Source organism: Sceloporus undulatus, unplaced genomic scaffold (genome assembly GCF_019175285.1).
Source record: "Sceloporus undulatus isolate JIND9_A2432 ecotype Alabama unplaced genomic scaffold, SceUnd_v1.1 scaffold_14, whole genome shotgun sequence".
In the NCBI taxonomy this organism is placed as follows: domain Eukaryota; kingdom Metazoa; phylum Chordata; class Lepidosauria; order Squamata; family Phrynosomatidae; genus Sceloporus; species Sceloporus undulatus.
The window spans coordinates 3,842,008-3,860,671 of NW_024802936.1; the positions used below are offsets into that span (position 1 = coordinate 3,842,008).

At 37.4% G+C, this 18,664-nt stretch overlaps 1 protein-coding gene across 2 annotated transcripts in view; it reads right to left on the minus strand.

Moving 5' to 3' along the window:
• The window catches only part of LOC121917303 (laminin subunit alpha-1-like), a 124,148-nt gene that overhangs the window by 13,510 nt on the left and 91,974 nt on the right, over positions 1–18,664 (minus strand). For both annotated transcript variants that reach the window (XM_042443152.1, XM_042443153.1), the window contains 13 exons: positions 18,359–18,475; positions 16,259–16,441; positions 15,938–16,092; positions 14,226–14,369; positions 11,829–11,962; positions 11,408–11,558; positions 9,785–9,909; positions 7,854–8,004; positions 6,938–7,082; positions 4,124–4,265; positions 3,519–3,633; positions 3,180–3,350; positions 1,652–1,803 (listed from right to left, as the gene is read on the minus strand). In XM_042443152.1, coding sequence (XP_042299086.1) covers positions 1,652–1,803; positions 3,180–3,350; positions 3,519–3,633; positions 4,124–4,265; positions 6,938–7,082; positions 7,854–8,004; positions 9,785–9,909; positions 11,408–11,558; positions 11,829–11,962; positions 14,226–14,369; positions 15,938–16,092; positions 16,259–16,441; positions 18,359–18,475 — 1,885 coding nt within the window. The remainder of the gene's footprint in view (positions 1–1,651; positions 1,804–3,179; positions 3,351–3,518; positions 3,634–4,123; positions 4,266–6,937; positions 7,083–7,853; positions 8,005–9,784; positions 9,910–11,407; positions 11,559–11,828; positions 11,963–14,225; positions 14,370–15,937; positions 16,093–16,258; positions 16,442–18,358; positions 18,476–18,664) is intronic.

Consider the following 18,664-nt stretch of genomic DNA (forward strand, 5'->3'; position numbering starts at 1 on the left):
TTGTCTATATTTATGTTTATGATGTTTTGAGTAGGTTATTATTATTATTATTATTATTATTATTATTATTATTATTAAACTATTTCTAAAGCGCTGTAATTAATTTTGTTACTTTGTTGTGTGGACGGTTTTAATAAAATACCTTTTTAAAAAGTTTTAAGCAATCTAGTTGCCTCAGATCCAGTTCTCAGTGCCTGGTTATTACCAATGGAGGATTAATACTACAGTCACCCATCCAAACTTACAGGGGATCTGTTCCAGGCCCCCCCCCCCCCATGAAAATGGCGAGTTCCATAGAAAATAATGGAGTCGTGCTTGTGGAGCACATACGGAGCTGTGCACGCCCATTTTAAATATAGCATCTCATCCCTCCTGCAAAGAGCAAGACTGCAGACTCCAAGTCCACACATATGGAGGAACAACTGTACGTTTCTTTTAATGCCTTTGTTCTTGGCTGCCCCAGAGCCATTACGGGTTTGGCTTAGCCTTTCATTTGCTTCAAACCCACCCACCACCACCACCACCACCCAACTACTTTTATCAAACATCTTACACAAGATGTAGACCTGCATATAATTTTTGCCTAATGAAAAAGCTAACTGGCTTTGGAAGCAAAATGTGTATTTTGGATTTATTTTGTGGCCAGCCAGGCAGTTGTTGTTGTTGTTATGTTGAGGGGAAGAGACATGTAACTGCTGGAACAATTGTAACTAACAGGAGTGGACTGATTGGGGACTCTGCTTTCTGACAGTGTTCTCTCCAACCTAGGTTTAAAGCAATCTGAATTTGCCTCTATTGACAAACTTTGCCTGTCATCAAAATCCAAATTTATTTCCAAACTCAACTGTACAGAAACTTCCCAAAGAACTCACTGTACTTTCCCTATGAAATGGCCTGTCACCAGTGGAAAAACTGAAATTATTAAAGTCATTTTACTGCCTTGGTCATGAGGAGATTGGCCAACCTTTGAACTCTGTTGACCGTCTGTCGACCCTCTGTCGACCCTCCCTTCGGGTCACCTTAAACACCCCAGACAAGATGCAGATTCCTTATTCTAACTTCAGTTTTCTTCCCCTGTATGACTTTTTCTCTCTCTGTCTGATGAGGAAACCATTAGACTTCTCAAGCTAGAATGAAGAATTCTGCAACTTTGGTTGGTCTAATAAAAGTATCACCACAATGTGTATTTTGGATTTTTCTATGGATGAAAGATTCAGTGATTTTCCAAATCCACCTGAAACTGCTCAAAAACAAATATGGCAGCTCTGTTGGAACCTTATTCTGGTGGTGGAACCTATTTATTTAATATTATTATAATTAATTTCTAGTGCTAATCCTGTTGTAGCTGGATTTCTATGTTTCTCAGCCTAATAAATAAAATAGCTAATTATGTATTTATATTTTCCATCAATAGTTGCTATGATTCCCTCTGGTGGTCAAAGTGTCTGTAGATTTCAAGGGCGCATTCATGCACAGCTTAATCAGTGGTTATGTGCTGTATGTAATTAACATATGAATAAGAACTCCTCCATTAATAACAGAAAAATACAACTGTGATTATTGTACTGAAATAAGCTGAGCTAAGTCAGTTCTTTGAGGAACATGATAAACTGACAACAGGCTATAATTAAACAAATGCTTCAGCATGTACCTCTTATTACGAGTCAGAATGACAGAATGTTCTTGCCCATCACTGTAAGTTCCATTATCAGGTGCAACCAAGACCTTTCTTGTACTTGCTCTGTCGCCAGCATTAACGTGCACTGCCAAATGACCATTGACCAGTATAATGGAGAAAAAGGGCTGGGAATAATTCAGAAGAGGATCAGATTAATTTAATAATGTCTGACTAGAGGTTTGAAGTTCTTGGGGTGAGGGAGAAAGAAACTGGGTGGGGTGGGGTGGAGAAAACTCATACAAAATATTTTCTCTTTTGGAATGAATAAAACACATCATAAGGTGTGGCTTTGTTTATTAATAATGTATCACATTAACATTTTTTTTCTATCTAAGGCAATCCACTTTCATTAGATAATAATTCTTCTGTAGTGTGAGCAATCAAACCTACAATACATTTCTGCACAGGTGGGATCAATGTAGCCTATGCACCATATGTTGTGGTGAGGGGGCTTACATGTGGTTTTCAGGGCCCCTGCCCATAAATGGATTTCTTTTTTCTTTAATGACCAAAAATGTTGAAACTACATCTCCCAATTGCTGCCAGGGGAGAGGGGTGGTGGTGAAAAAAATATAAAATGGGAACCAGAAATAACTGAAACATTCTTCTGATTCCTGTGTGTTGCATAGGAAGTTTTAGAGGACTCAAAAATACAGTTGTGTGCAGCTCTCTTGCCCTCCACACCTGCCCACTCTGGGCAAGGTTTTCATGTTGTTATGAACTGCTGCCTGCCTTCTTCTAGTTACCTTTATCTGGTCGGACATTGCTTAAAGCATGTACCCTACATTTGCTGTTCTTTTGCTTATACAAAAGTAAGATAACATCTGGGAGTAAGACCTAGTGAAATCATGTCTTCTATGTAGACATGTGACAGCCAGCAAGGTGTTTGGGTTTAAGTGTAGGACTAGGACTCAGAAGATCAGGGTTCGATTTCCTGCTCAGCCATGGAAACCTATGGGGTGCCCTTGGGAGAGTTACACACTCTCAGACCCAGAAAGCCCCATAATAGCATCACCTCAAGGTCACCATAATTTGGAAACAACTTGAAAGCACATAACCATGACATGTAGATATGTATAATATCACATAACACAGAATCTGTATCTTTGAGGCTGAAATCCTATGCACGTATACTTTGGAATAATTAACCCTACTATACAGAGAACATTATTCTATACATTTCATGCGTATGTCAAATAGGAATATTTTTGGATAAATTATATCTTGCAGAAGAAGGAAAATAAATCATGGTTCAATAATAAAGTGATTTTACACAAAAAAATTTTTAGAGAGACTGAAAAAAACAAGAAAGGAGAACACAATTTTTCCTTTGTTTAAAATGTCAGGAAATTTTGATTTTATATTTTATTTTTGTGAGATGTGTTGCCCATGTGAGGTAGCATTACCACCTGATTTTTTATGATGCCTCTAGTTTCTAATAAAAACTAAGGCATCTGAAAACATATGATCAAAAAAGTCAGTCCGAAAATGGGTTGCTTACCAGATGGGCTTGCCTGCGCCTTCGCTTTTCTGCTCCTTTGCTAAGCCCCATAAGGATGATGCCACTTGTGTTTTTAGTAGCAAAGGTGGCCATAAGTTGTGACTCCGGTGAGAGGGGCTTAGGTGGCAACTCAATGTAACCTCTATTTAAGACACTAGTGCTGTATATGGGCTGTTTTGCAAAAGAAAATAAACAATAGATGGATTAGATCAACAATGAGACAAAACAAAGCAAGAGTTTGTTATCTGACATCTGATAATATATTATAGTGTCATCACAAACAGTTTTCAGCAGCAAAAGAAATCAATTTTAATCTACTCCATAACCTATCAGTCTTACCTCCAGGATGCAGCCTTTCCTTACACCATATGAGTTTTTAAGCAAATCAAAAGTAGAACGGGATATTTCCAAGTTCTTAATACAGCCCACATATGTTCTGGTACTAAGTCCTTTTCTGAAAAAGAAAACAGTAACTGCAATAACAACGAACTACTTTACTCAAAAGCAAATCACTGTATAATTAAGTTACCTTCTACAAGAAAAATCTACTACTTCAGATCAGGTACAGAACACATAATGACTGGGATTACAAAATATCAAGCATACTGTGACAACTAGTAGACAGAAATGTTTAGTAGGTGCATTTACAGTGAAGATTTGAATTCTGTCTACAAATTGAAAATAGCACAGCATGTTAACCTATTAACACAGCAACATTTTTGTTGTTTTGTTGTGAGGGTTTTTTGGGCTGGGTTGAAATGTAATGTTGTTGTTTATTATTTGTTGGATTGTTGTAAAAAAAATTTTTAAAAAAAAAATCCTCCCATCTGTCCCTATATCTGCTGTTTGCTCACTTATGACTGTACTATCAGGGACCATCATGTAAACATTATGTCTGAACGCTTTTAAGAACAAGGGGAAAACATTTCTTCATGCAAACCTACCTTACTGTCCTTGAGCGTGGTAGGCCCCCAATGTAAATAGGATCCCTATCAGAACGATTCAGATCAGAGGCTACACCAGGAGATTCTCCTTGTTTGGTTTCTTTAGAACTGAGGTTATAAGCATCCATGACTGCCAAAATCCCTGAAAGGAATTAAATAAGAGATCTATGAAAAGAGCATCTAGGAGTTTGTTACACCACATTTGTTTTCATTCAAACATTATAGCACAATGTAACAGCAATAAGGTATCAGTTTGCTGTTCATTGAAAACAGACTGTTGTCACTGAAGTTCTAGATATTTTATTAAGCTAATCTAATTCTTGTATGAAGCCCCTTTTCAATGAAGTAGAAATATAAAACATATGGTCTACATGTTATTTTGGGCACTGTTTCTACAATTGGTAATAGCAATTTCAATGTTTCATCTTTACTTGTTTTTAATTACAAACGTATACTCAAACCTTCCTGATTTGATAAATACAGGTTCTAAAAACTCGTATGTAAAATTTAAACATTTAAACATGTGCTATATATTTTAAAATGTACAGAACATATTTCAGAACATTTGGTAACCTTTATTTTTGCACTTAAGTCTTAACTGAAAAGCAAAGATGAAACAGATTCTCAGGAGTGCTGAAGATCATTAAAATCAAGTGTATTCCAGAAATACATTTTTCCCTTCTTAAGGGACATTCTGGGGATCAAGACAAACATTACATTAAATACCCAGTGGGTAGCTCTTTGTTCTAGTCTGACACTATAACAAGAAGGTTGATTTTATTGATATCTGTATACTTTGGGTGGGAAAATTTCTCTTTCCCCAGCTGCTTCCCTCCCAAAACTTCCCCCAAGCCTTTCACCTCCATAGTAAGGGGGGGGGGGGGGGGGGGGGGCGGGAAGCCAGCCAACTTTTTTCTCTAACAGAAACATAGAGGGGGTGGGGGATTTTTTGGAGGGGGGGGGGGGGGCAGTTCAGAGGAACAAAATTATATTTTCCCTTCCCACATATGGTGCTCCCAATTCAAACTGGAATCCCATATGCTTACTTTGGGAGAAGTAAAGTAAGCAAACACAAGCAAATGGGATTTTTTTTAAAGTAAGATGTAACTTTATTCTAAAATGAGTAGAATTTTGGGTTCTAGGTTTTTTCTAAGTCCCAGATTGTATTTGTTCCTATTTGGGTTTATCTACAAATGGGAAGACATATTTACCCCTATGCCACACTTAAAAACTCTTAAGTGTGCTCATGGAGAAGGAGGTCCATGCCCAGGCACAGTGGTTCTTTCTCGCAAAGTTTGCTTGTGCATAGGAGGTTCTGCCTATGCTGCTCCTCCACTTTTGGAATTCCAACAGTTAAGAATGAAAAAGAACCATTTCGGAGGCATACTCCAAGTAAACTGAGTGGGGGGAAGGCAGCCTCCCACCCCACAAACTTCCTTCCATGAAAGAAGAAGAAGTACAGTATATGATCATTTGGTCTTGATCATAGTGAAAGGTCTTCTGAATTGGTGCAGAAGGGGGGGAAATCCATGAAGATCTGTGTTAACCCTGCTGCACCATAGCAGAAATTTCTTAATGACTCCTTTGTCCCTTTCCCTCACTTTTGTTCTGGTCTAATTAGATTTAGACCAGACATACATAGTTCATACATAGTATACAACAGTTCCCATAGTCTTGCCCATTAGTGGACTGTTGTTCTTTTTTTTTAAAAAAAAAAATACAGCCAAAGACAGTACAGATAATGATGAATTACTCCGCTGCAACTCTTTAGATTGGTCCTTTGCAAGAACCAAGCATTCATTCTCTAAGCAATACAGAGAAGCAAAGATGTTGGATCTACTCAGTCCTAAAGCATGTTGTGGCTGCATTTTTTCCAACAATGAGCTGGAACTATTCTACAACCAAAGGAGACACCAGTGACCTTTCCTTAGCTTAGACCCATGTTTAGACTGTTGATCCATGTTACAAAGACTGAATGAAGCAAATAATGTCTCAATTTTCTAATGTCTTCTGGCCATAGTATGCCACAAAAGTATTCCACTTTCTCATGGGTGAGATGAGTGAATACAGAAAGGTAGGGAGATAGACGTATTGTCAGTCTTGAATTGATAACGAGAAGTTTCATTAGAAAAGTTTGGTCTAACCTGAGGTTTACGTGATCTTGGTCTATGCAACATAATTGTTCATTGACTGATAAAACTGATAGTTCTTATTGTCTTCTGACTGAAGTGGTTGCTATTAGAATACACCTTAACTAACAGAAAATGTAGTCAAGCCTTAAGCACTCGCTAAGTGCTTTACAATGTGTAAGACAAGCTGGGTGCTCATTTTAGCAACCTATGGAAGGATGCAATGCTCAAAATCACAACCATGTGGTTGTGAGAGGCTGCAGTACCAGCATTAACCACTGTGCCACCAGGGCTCCTGGTTACACCCCTAAACACATACATACATACACTTGCAGCCATGATTATGGCCATGGTGGAAGGATAGGAAAAGGCAATAGTTCCTCTTTGTTCCCATTTGGTCATAATAAAGGCAAGAGTTGAAAAACTGAAGAGGAAAGCATTGCAGCTGTAGAACATGACTCTGGTCCCTAGTCTGGCGGCAAAAGGGATTTAGCAAAGTTTGTACTTGGTCATTCGAACATGTTTTTTATTTCTTTCATGGACTAGTTCAGAGTGCTGTGTAAATCATTTTTCATTCAAATTAGATAGGATTTTAAAATGTTTACATTTTGCTAGAATGTCCATATATTTGGCCTTTTTTAAAAAAAAAATATTTTAATCCCTTGTGCATGCTAACAAATTTTACCTTCTTTTTTGTTTCGACTGAAGGAAATTTTATACCATGTTCCATTATTGTAGCGACTTTCTGTTTGAAGAGTAAGAGAACCTGAACCAAGATCAACCATTAGTTTAACTTTTCCATCAACAAGCTCTAGAGACAAGAAATCTTTCTGCAAAAAAAATAAGAAACATCAGAAAAATTTTAAAAGCATTTATTTGTAGGGGCCACTGCATCTTTAATTCAACTGTGTTTTACACATACTCATAAATATTATACACAAACACACACATGTATATGTAGACATATACATTTATATAGTGCTATTAATATATAAATATTCATAAACACGTTTTAAAGTGCTTGCTTGTTTGTTTGTGTTTGTGTTACCCACTGTTTTAACTGCATTTGGTTTTAACTTATGTTATGAGCCGGCTTAGATCCCCTATAGTGAGAAAGGCAGGATCTAAATTAAACATATGGTTGAAATTAACATTTCCTCCTTGACTTAGGCTACAGGTCTGTTGTTTTGATATTTGTCTTTTCAGCAAGAAACAAAAACTGAAAATCCCCCAACCTGACTTTCTCAGCACTGTATGACTTAGCACATAAGCAGCATTTTAGAGTGCTCAAAAGGCTACACTTTCATTATCTTGATGTAAACCTGTCCTGTTATTACCATACTAAAGATGTGCAACTGAGTTGAAACAAAAGTAGTATGGCTAAATCCATCCACTAAATTCATAACTGATATTCAAATTGAAAAAAATAGCAATTTATACATAGCATCCCTCTCTGCTCCACAGGCTCAAGCTAGTTAACAACATTAAAAATAAGAAATAAAACTCAATGTGTGCAGGTCAGTGGAAATAATTTTTTTCTGACCTATCTGAAATTAACTTTACATGATCTATGGAACTAAAAAGTTCTAAATTGTTCTTACTGTGCCATTAGAAGCCAGGTATACTAAGAGCCCATTGGGTGAAAAAGTGCTGAAAAATACAATTATTTGGGTCACAGTGGAACGCAATGCCTTCTCCACCACTGAATATCCACTGCCATCAAAATGGAATGAAATGTCTTCATCCTGTGGACTAGGAAAACAAAGGGGACATAGGCTTTCAATTGTCCTCCAGCACAAAGCAGCTCTTTTTCAAGAAATGCATATCCTATTCACACTAGGCTACTCCCATTAATAAGATCTGTGCACATACAGTTTACAAAGTTCTTGCTTTAAAATATAAACCAAATAAAAAGTGTCACACAGCCCTAAATGCAATTCTAAAATAATCCTGTGTCTCCCTCTGCTGGTTACAAATGAGACCCAGCTAACAGGAATTTCTTAAATCAAGATTATTTATGTTCATATAGGATAGTAATACATATTGTCATTTATAATTACGCAAATATGAATACTTATACTAAATAAATACAATATCTGATGCTATTTTTAAACACATATAAATGAGCATCTTAAAAGTTGAGGATTTGAACCTTGATTTTGCTAGACGAACATCGTAAACATGCCTTAGTTATATCTTTTTTTTGGGGGGGGTTGTTATAATGCCCTTTTATGTGAGGGCTGCCTGAATACTTCAGCTGGTCCATATGCTGCAACCAGGCTATTGACAAGGAACTGATTATAATAAATGTGTAATTGTTTCTGGGCATAGTTCTCAGTGATGGTTATGACTTCTAAAAACTTACAAGACCTGGTCCCAGGCTATCTGCAAGATCCTACTCTCAGATATAACCCTGCCTGGGATTTGAGATCTTGCAGGAGAATCATCAACAGCACATTAGTTGTGGTTACAGGAGAGGGGCTTCTCAGTGATTGCTCCTAGGCTAGACAACTCCCTTCTAAGGGAGTTCCCTGTTGTCCTTCCACTGCCAAGGAAATACCTTTTTAATTCAGGTGGTATTTTGGCAATGGATGGCTGCTGAGGAAGGAGCTTTCAAAGGGTTGGTGTGGTATTTTTTACTGAGGTCTTTTTAAATTATTTTTACTTGAATTATGTTTTAATGTTACAATTTCTTTCACTGTGAAATCCCAGATTTTATTTATAAAATAAATAAACATCACTACTAATACATTGGCGCCCATAATATCCCACACAGATTGCTGTAACATGCAATTTAGTCAAGTTAATTACATTAGCTGCAGCCATACTGTTTGGTCAAAAAGGAATCAGAAGACATAATTTGGTTTTGGAAGTAAGTTATTATCAACAGTTGTTCAATGTAGATACCATGTCAAGTTACTGTTATGATAAACTAGACGTGGAGAAGAGATTAGCATGAATGAGGAAAAAAAATCAAGGGACAGGGTAGGAGAGAACTGTAAGCACAATAGTTTGAACAAGCTCACTATGTTAAGCAGGAGCACAAGTGAGATTTGTTTATATGTGAATTTTAAAAAATGATGAGAAGAATACATGCTGACTTTTGAACCAGCAAAAAGAGAACCGTGACAAGCAATCATATATTACATAATTCCTGGACATCTCCACATACAAAACCATACCTGTTTCTAAAACAATTGAGATGGTGACATATAAAGCAAGGTAGGGTAATCAAAACTTCACAGTCTTTTCTGCTGCAGTATAACTCTATGCACACAGTCACTTGTTTGAGTCATTTCTGACTTATGGTGATCCTAAGGTGAGCCTATCACAGGGGTTTCTTAGCAAGTTTCTTCAGAGGTGATTTGCCATTTCCATCCTCTGAGGCTGACAGAGTGTGACTTGCCCATGGCTGAGCTGGAATTCTAACCCTGTTATTCAGAGTTGTACTCCAACACAAACCATTACACCACACTGGCTCTACAACTCTTGATGTCTCTTGTAAATTTCAACAATTACTTCCATTTCTTACCTTCCAAAGCATCCACGGCATTTGCCCTCTCTTTCCAAGTAGTTCCAGAGTCCAACAGATTTGCCATTCAAGACTGCTTCCCCCATGCATCCCTTAAAATGTGTCACTTTAACTGCTGGTGACTTCTATTACAGAACACACACATTCCAAGAATAAAATAAATGTTAGGTACCTTGACATACATCCAGATAAACACTTACAGCACAGGTGGGCAAAGAAGCACTTGTAGCCTTCCAAGACTGTTTTTCAACCCTCAGCCCATCCAGACTCCTAAGAGTGACCTTTTTGTGGTCCATCAAAACATTAGGTGCCTCTAAAAGTGCAAATTCAACTTTTAAGAATATAGCAGGGTCCCTCTACACTATTTACCATTAAAAAATCTGTCTTTCAAAACCAGAAGTGGACTTCTGCCCACTTCTGTCTTTGTTTTTTCTTTTGGAAGGGGGAGTGTATTTCTGGCAATCCATGTGGCCCTTGAAGGGTCTCTTATCCTAACTCATAATAACTAATTAAGAATATTATTGAGGAATTGTTTTAATTTTTGTACATGTGGTACACATTAAGGAAAAATAAATATAATTGGTCCTCTGTATCCAGGGATTCTGCATCCAGGGATTTAACCATCCGCAGCTGAAACATATTTTTTTAAAAAAGCAAAAAAGCAAACAGATTTTGCCATTTTATATATGGGACACCATTTTAATACCCCGCTGTATCTAACGGGACTTGAGCATCTATGAGTCCCAGAACCAAATCCCAGCAGATACCAAGGGGATGCTGTAAGCAAAGTAAGGATGGATTGGTGTAACTTGGATCCTGTGTGATATGGGGCTGTAGAACTGTGGTCCAAAACACACTGCAAAAATTATCCCTGGATGAATGGTAGGAAATTCTGGGAACTGTAGTTCTGTGAAACATTGAGCCTTCTCAGTCAGAGCGCTCTGGTGCCACGATAAACTTCAGTTACCAGGATTCCCTAGCACTGAGCCAGGGCAGTTAAAGTGGACTGAAGCTGGATTGTTTCTGCAGGGTGTTTTGGACCTGTGTGGGATCCCTACTATAGTAACAGAATGTAGGATATATTGATATAAGTGAAATATCTTGGCCCTGATGTGAAGAATTTCAATCCCACTGCTAAGATATCTAAGTCTATTTATTAACAATTCAGGACCTTTACAGACTGGACTGAAAGGATGGCCTGGGGCCAAAGTTAGGGCACATCATCCTGATGACACATGCCTGATTCCGCCCCTGCAGGATGCCCTGCTGCTGCATGCCACTCCAGATGGTGTGTGGCGTCAGGGCAGGCCTCCAGTGCTGTGCCACTGCAGCTATGGCAACCTTTTGAGGGTGCAAAAAGGAGCCACTTTTTGTGGCTCCTTTTTGCACCCTCGGAAGGCCAGATTGGGGCCACAGCATGAGGTTGCCATAGCCCTGATCCGGCGCAAAAAGGGGTGGCTACAGGCTGCCCCTTTGGGGCCACCTGTAGAGCCCCTCAGACAGTGTTAAACATCCTTTTTTCCACCTCTAAATGCTTGACAATGCTGGCTCATTCATTCAAAATAAAAATCTACCTGGAATTCAATACTGTCAAATACTACAATATCGCTACTAATTTCTTACCTTGATTTGCCCCCCAAGACCACCAATAAACATTAGGGATGAATGGTCTATATCCAGTACAGTAGCTGTTCCTGGAGAGGTGGCTGCTCTCATAAAAGGCTTCTGGAGAGAGTTTGTTTCCTCTACAGTTAAGGTGCCAGTCTTTCCAAACCTAATTATGACAAACAATAGAGTGGAAATATTTATGTATGCTTGACTACCAAACTGTGTTGAATATTGAGAGATAAAGAAAGAGCTGCAAAATATTCTGAATCTAAGGTTGGCTATTATATATACATGTAGTTGATAGCAGCTCTTTTGATCTATATGACTTAGAAGACCTATATTTTGCAGTTCATCCTATAAAGCAGTAATTATGTACTGGTGACAAAATATATGTTGCCCCCCTAAAATCACACGTCGCATGCTGATTATGTCTTACCTTGTAGCATGTATTTTGTACCATTTATTGTTATTTATAGGAAAGTCAGGATATTCCAGTCTTGTAGATCCAGAACCCATGTCCCACAAGAAAGCCACTTTACCACGTCGCATCTCCACTGCCATGAAATCAATCTAACAAGAAAATTGCAATGTCACTAATGCACTACCAACACAACTAAGACTGTTAAAAGTGGAACTATCAGCCTTTACTAGTACTGATTAACTCTAGAAAGGACCCAGGATCCTTTCACACTGCACGATCATGGCACTATGATTCCATTCTAGCTGCCATGACAATATCCTATGGAATGCTGAGTTCTGTAGATTGGGAAGGCACTAAACAGCCAATCACAGTATTCCATAGGATAGAGTCATGGCAGTTAAAGTGGAATCACAGCACTATAATTGGTCAATCACCATAAGTAGTTTCACACAACATACTACCATATAGAAGATTTACATGGCTATTTTATTATCAAGTAGCTGTGACTTGTCTGTATATTTATGCAGGCTGAAAAAATAAATAAAACGAAGTGGGCATTATTAACTCATATTAATGCAAGTCAGATAGGTATTAACACCTATACATATATGCAAAGTGAAGTAATGCTAAGTGACAGAGGTTCCTTCACAATTTAAGAAGAATTAAAAGAATTTATAGGATCATTAATAGTCCTATCTGAAACAGGAGAATTCAAGAAAAATAAAACTAACAGTGCACTTGCAAAATATGCAGACAATACAAAATTATTGAGGCTTAATTATCTGAAGGATTATTTAACTGAAGATACAGCTGGCTCTCCCAAGCAATAAAAGCAATATAATTAAAGACCAAATTATTCTTGCATAAATGAAAGCTAAAAGAAATAATGCCAATTAATTGTAAGTATCAGTATGGTATAACTGGCAAAAGGATCATCTTCTCATTTCCCTGCAGTTGAAAGATGGAAATACAAAGAACAATCCAAGCTCAGCAGCAGAATTTGCTGGATTCCAAGCAAAATGAAATATCCAGTCCCTTTTTTAAAATGTATATTTGTCACTGAGCTTCATGCCTGGGATTAAACACACAGATGACCTATAGCGTGGGAACTCTCTGCAGTATTTAAGGCAGTGGATAGTGAGCTGTGTATCAAATTCCCTTGCCCACTATTCATTTCAATGGAAGAAACCAGTCTGTCTAAATGTTTTCTATCATCATCAAAACGTTTCTCACCATTGAAAGGAATGGTCATCCAATGCATAAGGCATCTGTATCTAGATGAAATTACCTGTTTCAGTCAGCTGTTTCCTCCCTTTTGATCTAGTATTGCTTCACTTGAAAAATCTGACTTCATCTGATTGACAAAATCCCACAGCATCCCTGCCTATTTTTTGTTTAATCCCAACATTACCAGATATTTAGTTCTACAAACCCTTTGTGATGTATGCTTCTGTGTAGCCCTCATGTAGAAGCTGCACTGATTTATCCAACCATTTTTATGTTCCAGAAATTTCTCAGGAGATCTTTAATCAGACGATCTCCGCTTTAATTGTGTATTCCTGGATGGCAGGGAGTTGAATTTGATGGCCTTTGAAGGTCCCTTCAAATTCATTATTCTTTGGCATGGCAATCAATATGGCAAGAACAGCACACAATATTGCTGTGTAGTGGACAGGAATCTCTGTTTCTCTCATTTGATTAAATATTCCAAAGACAGAGGGGACTAATGGCTGGAACAACCAGACAAAATAGTTCTCTCTTCTTACTCACATTTTATGAGCCACACTTAAAAACATGGATCAGAACTGTAACTTCACATATAAATATAGATGAACAGGGTAGGACTATTGTGATCAACTTCTTAAACACTCATTAACCATGGAAATCAGGTATAGGAGATGAGATGGTGGACCAGATATTGATGGACTACAATTCCCATCAGTCCTAGTGCAACCAAGGTAGAAGGATGGTGAGTTTCCAGTCCTACATCTGGAAAGCCCAGAAAAATGAGTAAAACCCCATTAAGCAACAACTGATCTGTTTTACTATATTTTTCTATACATATATATAACATTAGTTATCTGAAAGAGTTCAGTGTCCATAAAAATGAAGAGTTGATTTAGTACAGTGGTACCCCGGGTTACGAATGTAATTCGTTCCGCGGCGCCGTTCGTAACCCGAAAGATTTCGCTAGCCGAAAAAGCCATAGCCGCTAGCGCTGAAAGCCGCGATTTCGTGCGAAAAAGTGCCGAAAAGCACCAAATTTTTTTTTGTAAGCCGGAAAAAAAAAACCGTAACCCGAAACAGTTTTTTCCTATTTATTTTTTTCGTATCCCGGAAATTTCGTAACGCGGTGATTTCGTATCCCGGGGTACCACTGTACTACAAAACGTTTAAAGAAACCATTCTTACTTTGCCACTGCTACCCAAGTAGAATAGAAGGTTATCAGGTTCAGTTGTTTTAACATTCAGTGTTAATGTATTGTAATTAGTAGATAATATCTGGGGTTGATAAGCACGAATACAATCTCTTTCGGCAGACACTGCAACTTTAATCTGAAAAGAAAAAAAATGTAAAGGTAAGGTTTTTATTTAAACTCTAGCTGTCTTTAGAATAGGTATTTGTCTGTTAATTAATAAACATAACATTCCTAAAAGACACATGAGCTAATAAAATGTTGAAATGCATCTGTTTACATCTTTAAACTTCACTGCTTATATAGTTCTATCAGTATGAATAGTGCTTTACAAGTTCTTGGTTCCTGCAGCTTACAGTTAAGATTCAGCATGGAAGAACAAGAGAAGGGGAGAGAAGGGAGGCAGGGATAAATAGGGAAAAAATAGATCCCCACCCTTCCCCATTATACAGTCCGCCCTTGCTTTACACAGGAGATCCGTAAAGCAAATACTGCACATGCTCAAGCCCCATTTAACTGAATGGGGCTTGTGCATGCGGCAGTGCAGCGGCACCATGGGCACGCGCCCCATTAGTCACAATGGCATGCGCCACCCCTTACACCTCGCACGCTCCCACACAGCTTTCACCATATGCTGAAAACAGCATATGATGTGGGCGCACTTTATGCTCTTCAGTTTCTTTACAGGTTCAATAGCAAGAGGGTGTAAGAGCTATAGGTTTGAGCCCAGTCAGATGAAAAGTGTAGACCTTGAAGAGAAATCAGAAAGAAAGAAAAGAAGCAGAATCATCTTAGCTATTTAATTGATTTTCATAGGGCTGCATAATGTGATACAGGTCTTTCAGATCTTTACAGTAGTCAGCTAGTGTTGATAGTGCTGATGTGTGAAAGCAATAAATCTGTTTACCAAAAGTCAGTTTCCCAAGGTTCAAAATTTTCTCTGGGAAGATTCATTTTGTTATATGTGCAGTAGTGAGAAGTCTTGTATTAATATATGTAGTGTGCCATGAAGGCGTTATCTTTGTTCATATCTCTGCTAATGGGTTGGAATTTGTGAATATAATTCAATTCAGCAGTTTCTCTTTCTAGTCTTCTTTTCTAATTACTTGTTCAAGTACTCCAACCTGTAAATTCCTTATTATGTATCCATGAAGGTTGACATATTTTGCAACTAGTTTGGTGGTTATTGCCATTTGTTTCTAATATCAGATTTGTGTCCATTAATCCACTTGCACCGATACACAAGAGTTGATACTGTATCTTGCATACTTCAAGTGATAAATCAGTTTTGGTCCCAGGTTGTAACACAAGAAAATGTGGAAATGTTAAAGGGGGTGATGGTGGTGATGGTGAATACTTCTAAAAGTCACCATACAATTTAAATTGAAAAAAAAAACAAAAAAACATGATCTCTTTGTTTTTACTGATTTTCTCCTCCTCCGGCAATTGTAATTGGCAATTCAGATTAGGACCAAAGGAAAGGGGAAATACTTCTTACCCCTATTGTACATCCTAATTCCAAACATATATTCCTATATCCTGACTATATATTCCAATCCAAAACAAAAGTGTCTCAGGAGGCAAAAGAAAATCTCTGGATTGTGGTCTAATTCTAACATATATTTTCTATTATTTAAGGAATATATTGGAGTTGTGTAGTCTCTTTTTCACTTCCCATCCCTATGTATACAAATACAAGCTGCTTACAGAGGCTGCCTGTTTGCGGGCCTGGCTGATGAGCTCTTTTATTTCAGAGATGTTTCTGCTCAGGTTCTCTTCCAGCACTTTCAGAGGTTTCAGTCTACCAAATAAGAGACCAGCCTGGATTTCAACTTCATTCACTTTTTTTTCAGCTGACGCTGCTGCCAAGAGAAAAGTTAAGATCTCAAACAAACGAAAAGTTCTGGTGAATTTCTAGTATTCAAATTGGCATTCATATAAATAAAGACAAGACGCATTGCGGTTTAAAAATTTACCCCTTCCTGCATGCAATGACATTTCTAGAGAGCAATGAAGCAATAAACTCACCAGCTTTTGATGAGTCGATTATAAGTTCATTGGTTTTTTGCAACGTCTCATTAACTTCAGACAATGCAGATGAAGTGTTCAGTAACTTTTCACTAAAATATCCAGTATGGCTTAAACCATTAACAGCTGTTACATTAGCAGACACAGCCAGAAATTTTACAGCAAGAATATTTTCACTGGTATCTGAAACAGATTATCAAATTATTGGACTACTTATCCCGTATCTAATTAGAGTGGAAGACCCAGATCTGAGTCTCAGCTACAGATGCCATGGCCAAACAGTACATGATGTGTGGAAATTGAACTAAATCTCTCCCACAGGTTTCTTTGCTTATTTATTTACTTGATTTATATCCCACTCTTTGCCTCAAAATGGAATGCAAGGAATAGTAAACAGAAAATAAAGTTAAAATATAGAACAAGACAAAATACCAAAATGGAATTAAAGACACAATTTAATACAATTTTAAGAAATACTGCATCAGGCTGGTTATAATCACCCTCCTCAGCAACATATACGTTTCCACAAGCCTCCCTAAATAAGAAAGAAAGCTTTCCCTGTGCCAAAAAGGCAACAAGAAAGACAGCAGATCATGCCTTAATACAGATCTGCCTTAATGCAGAATCCCAAATCCTGGTAGCAAAAGTTCTCACTCCCCCAAAATGTGCAAAACCAGTCAGACCCATATGGGAGAATACAGACCTTTAGACATCTTGGACTCAAGTTATAGTTTTACATTAAAAAGTATTGCAGGCAGGATAATACTTTTCCTTCAGCCATTTTCCCAATTTAAATTTAATCACTCACCCCAATATGTTGCTGTTTCCTGCTGCATGTAACATAAAGCATAAAATAAAGTTTCCAATTTCCATTCCATTCCATTCGAAGAGTACTGACTATGGAGTTATTAGACATTAATTCAATTACCTACTGCATTAACATTTAAATGAAGGTTGCCTTTACATTCAAGGAATGTAATAGTTACATTTCAGTGTACCTTTAACATCCTGAGTGGCAAAATGGTTGCTTTTAATCTTAAGAGTTGGTTCATTAAACAGTAGCAACTTAATTTGGCCATGAAAAGACTCAGCACCTTAAACCAGAAGTGCCTTTTAGACTGAGACTACAGCTGAAAAGCTTGCCAAATAGGCAAGTATTCTCTGAAGATGCCAGACACAGATGCTGGCGAAATGTCCGGAAGAAACTCTTCTAGAACATGGCCACATAGCCCGAAAAACCCACAAAAAACTAAGTATATATTAAACTCTTTCTTTTTTCCTGCTTTACATTTTGCCTTAGACTCTATTACATTTTTCTAGCAAACAGCTACATAAATTACCTTGCTTTTTAAAAACAAATTTAGCATGGAAAAGTAGATCACCAAGTTCTAAAGGGTAATCATATTATTTAATCATTATATATGGTATTATAAGGACAAAGGAGGCCAGTTCACCTGCATCCCTTTAAAATGCTAAAGAGATGGTGTGAGTGGGGTGAGGCTAATTTTGAGGAGAAAGGAGAGGCTCTAGGCTTTTTTTAAAAATACATTTTAAAATTATTTTTTTAAATTAAAATTTTAAATTATTTATACTTTTTAATTTTTCTTTAAAACATCACATATTACCAATTTCCCACTTTAACCACATGAAACTATATGCATGTAAATACATTTATGTAGTGCACATGATATTGTAATTTAAAGGTATAATTTTAATTTTGCTAGTTGTTTATGTCATCACTATTACCATAATGTTCAGTGATATATGGGAATTACAATTTATGAATAACATTAGTACAGAAAAATTACTACAGATTCTGTGGTATAGAAAGATATAAATTGGGGAAAGGGGGGAGGCGATGCCATGAGTTACCAGACCAGGTGATGCCAACCCTAGCGATGCCACTGGTAATATATAGCCAAAAAAAGTGATATAGTGCTTAGGCCTTTTTGTCCTTTATTCATTTTCAACAGTTTTCAGCACTTACAAAGCATAAAAAAGAAATGCTGTATTTTCCAATTAGAAAGAATGAATGTTACTCATGTTAAATATGCTTGCCTTATGTAATAAAGCGACATATGCCAAGATAGATTCACTTACCATTTGGCAATGCATTCAGCTGCAGCATTGAATCATTGAATTGTTTAGCAATTCTATTAGCTTGCTCTTTAAACTTTCCCACCCTTATGTTCATGTCATATAAACCAGACACAAGCCCTGTAAAGAAAATAATATTTGTAATCCTGATAAAGAGATGATTTGAGTATTGGACAACAACTCTGGAGATCCCCAGTCCGTCATGGAAATCCACCAGGTGACTTAGGTAAGTCACACTCTTTCAGCCTCAGGGGAAGACAAGAACTAATCTCCTCTGAACAAATCTTGCCAAGAAAACCTCATGATAAG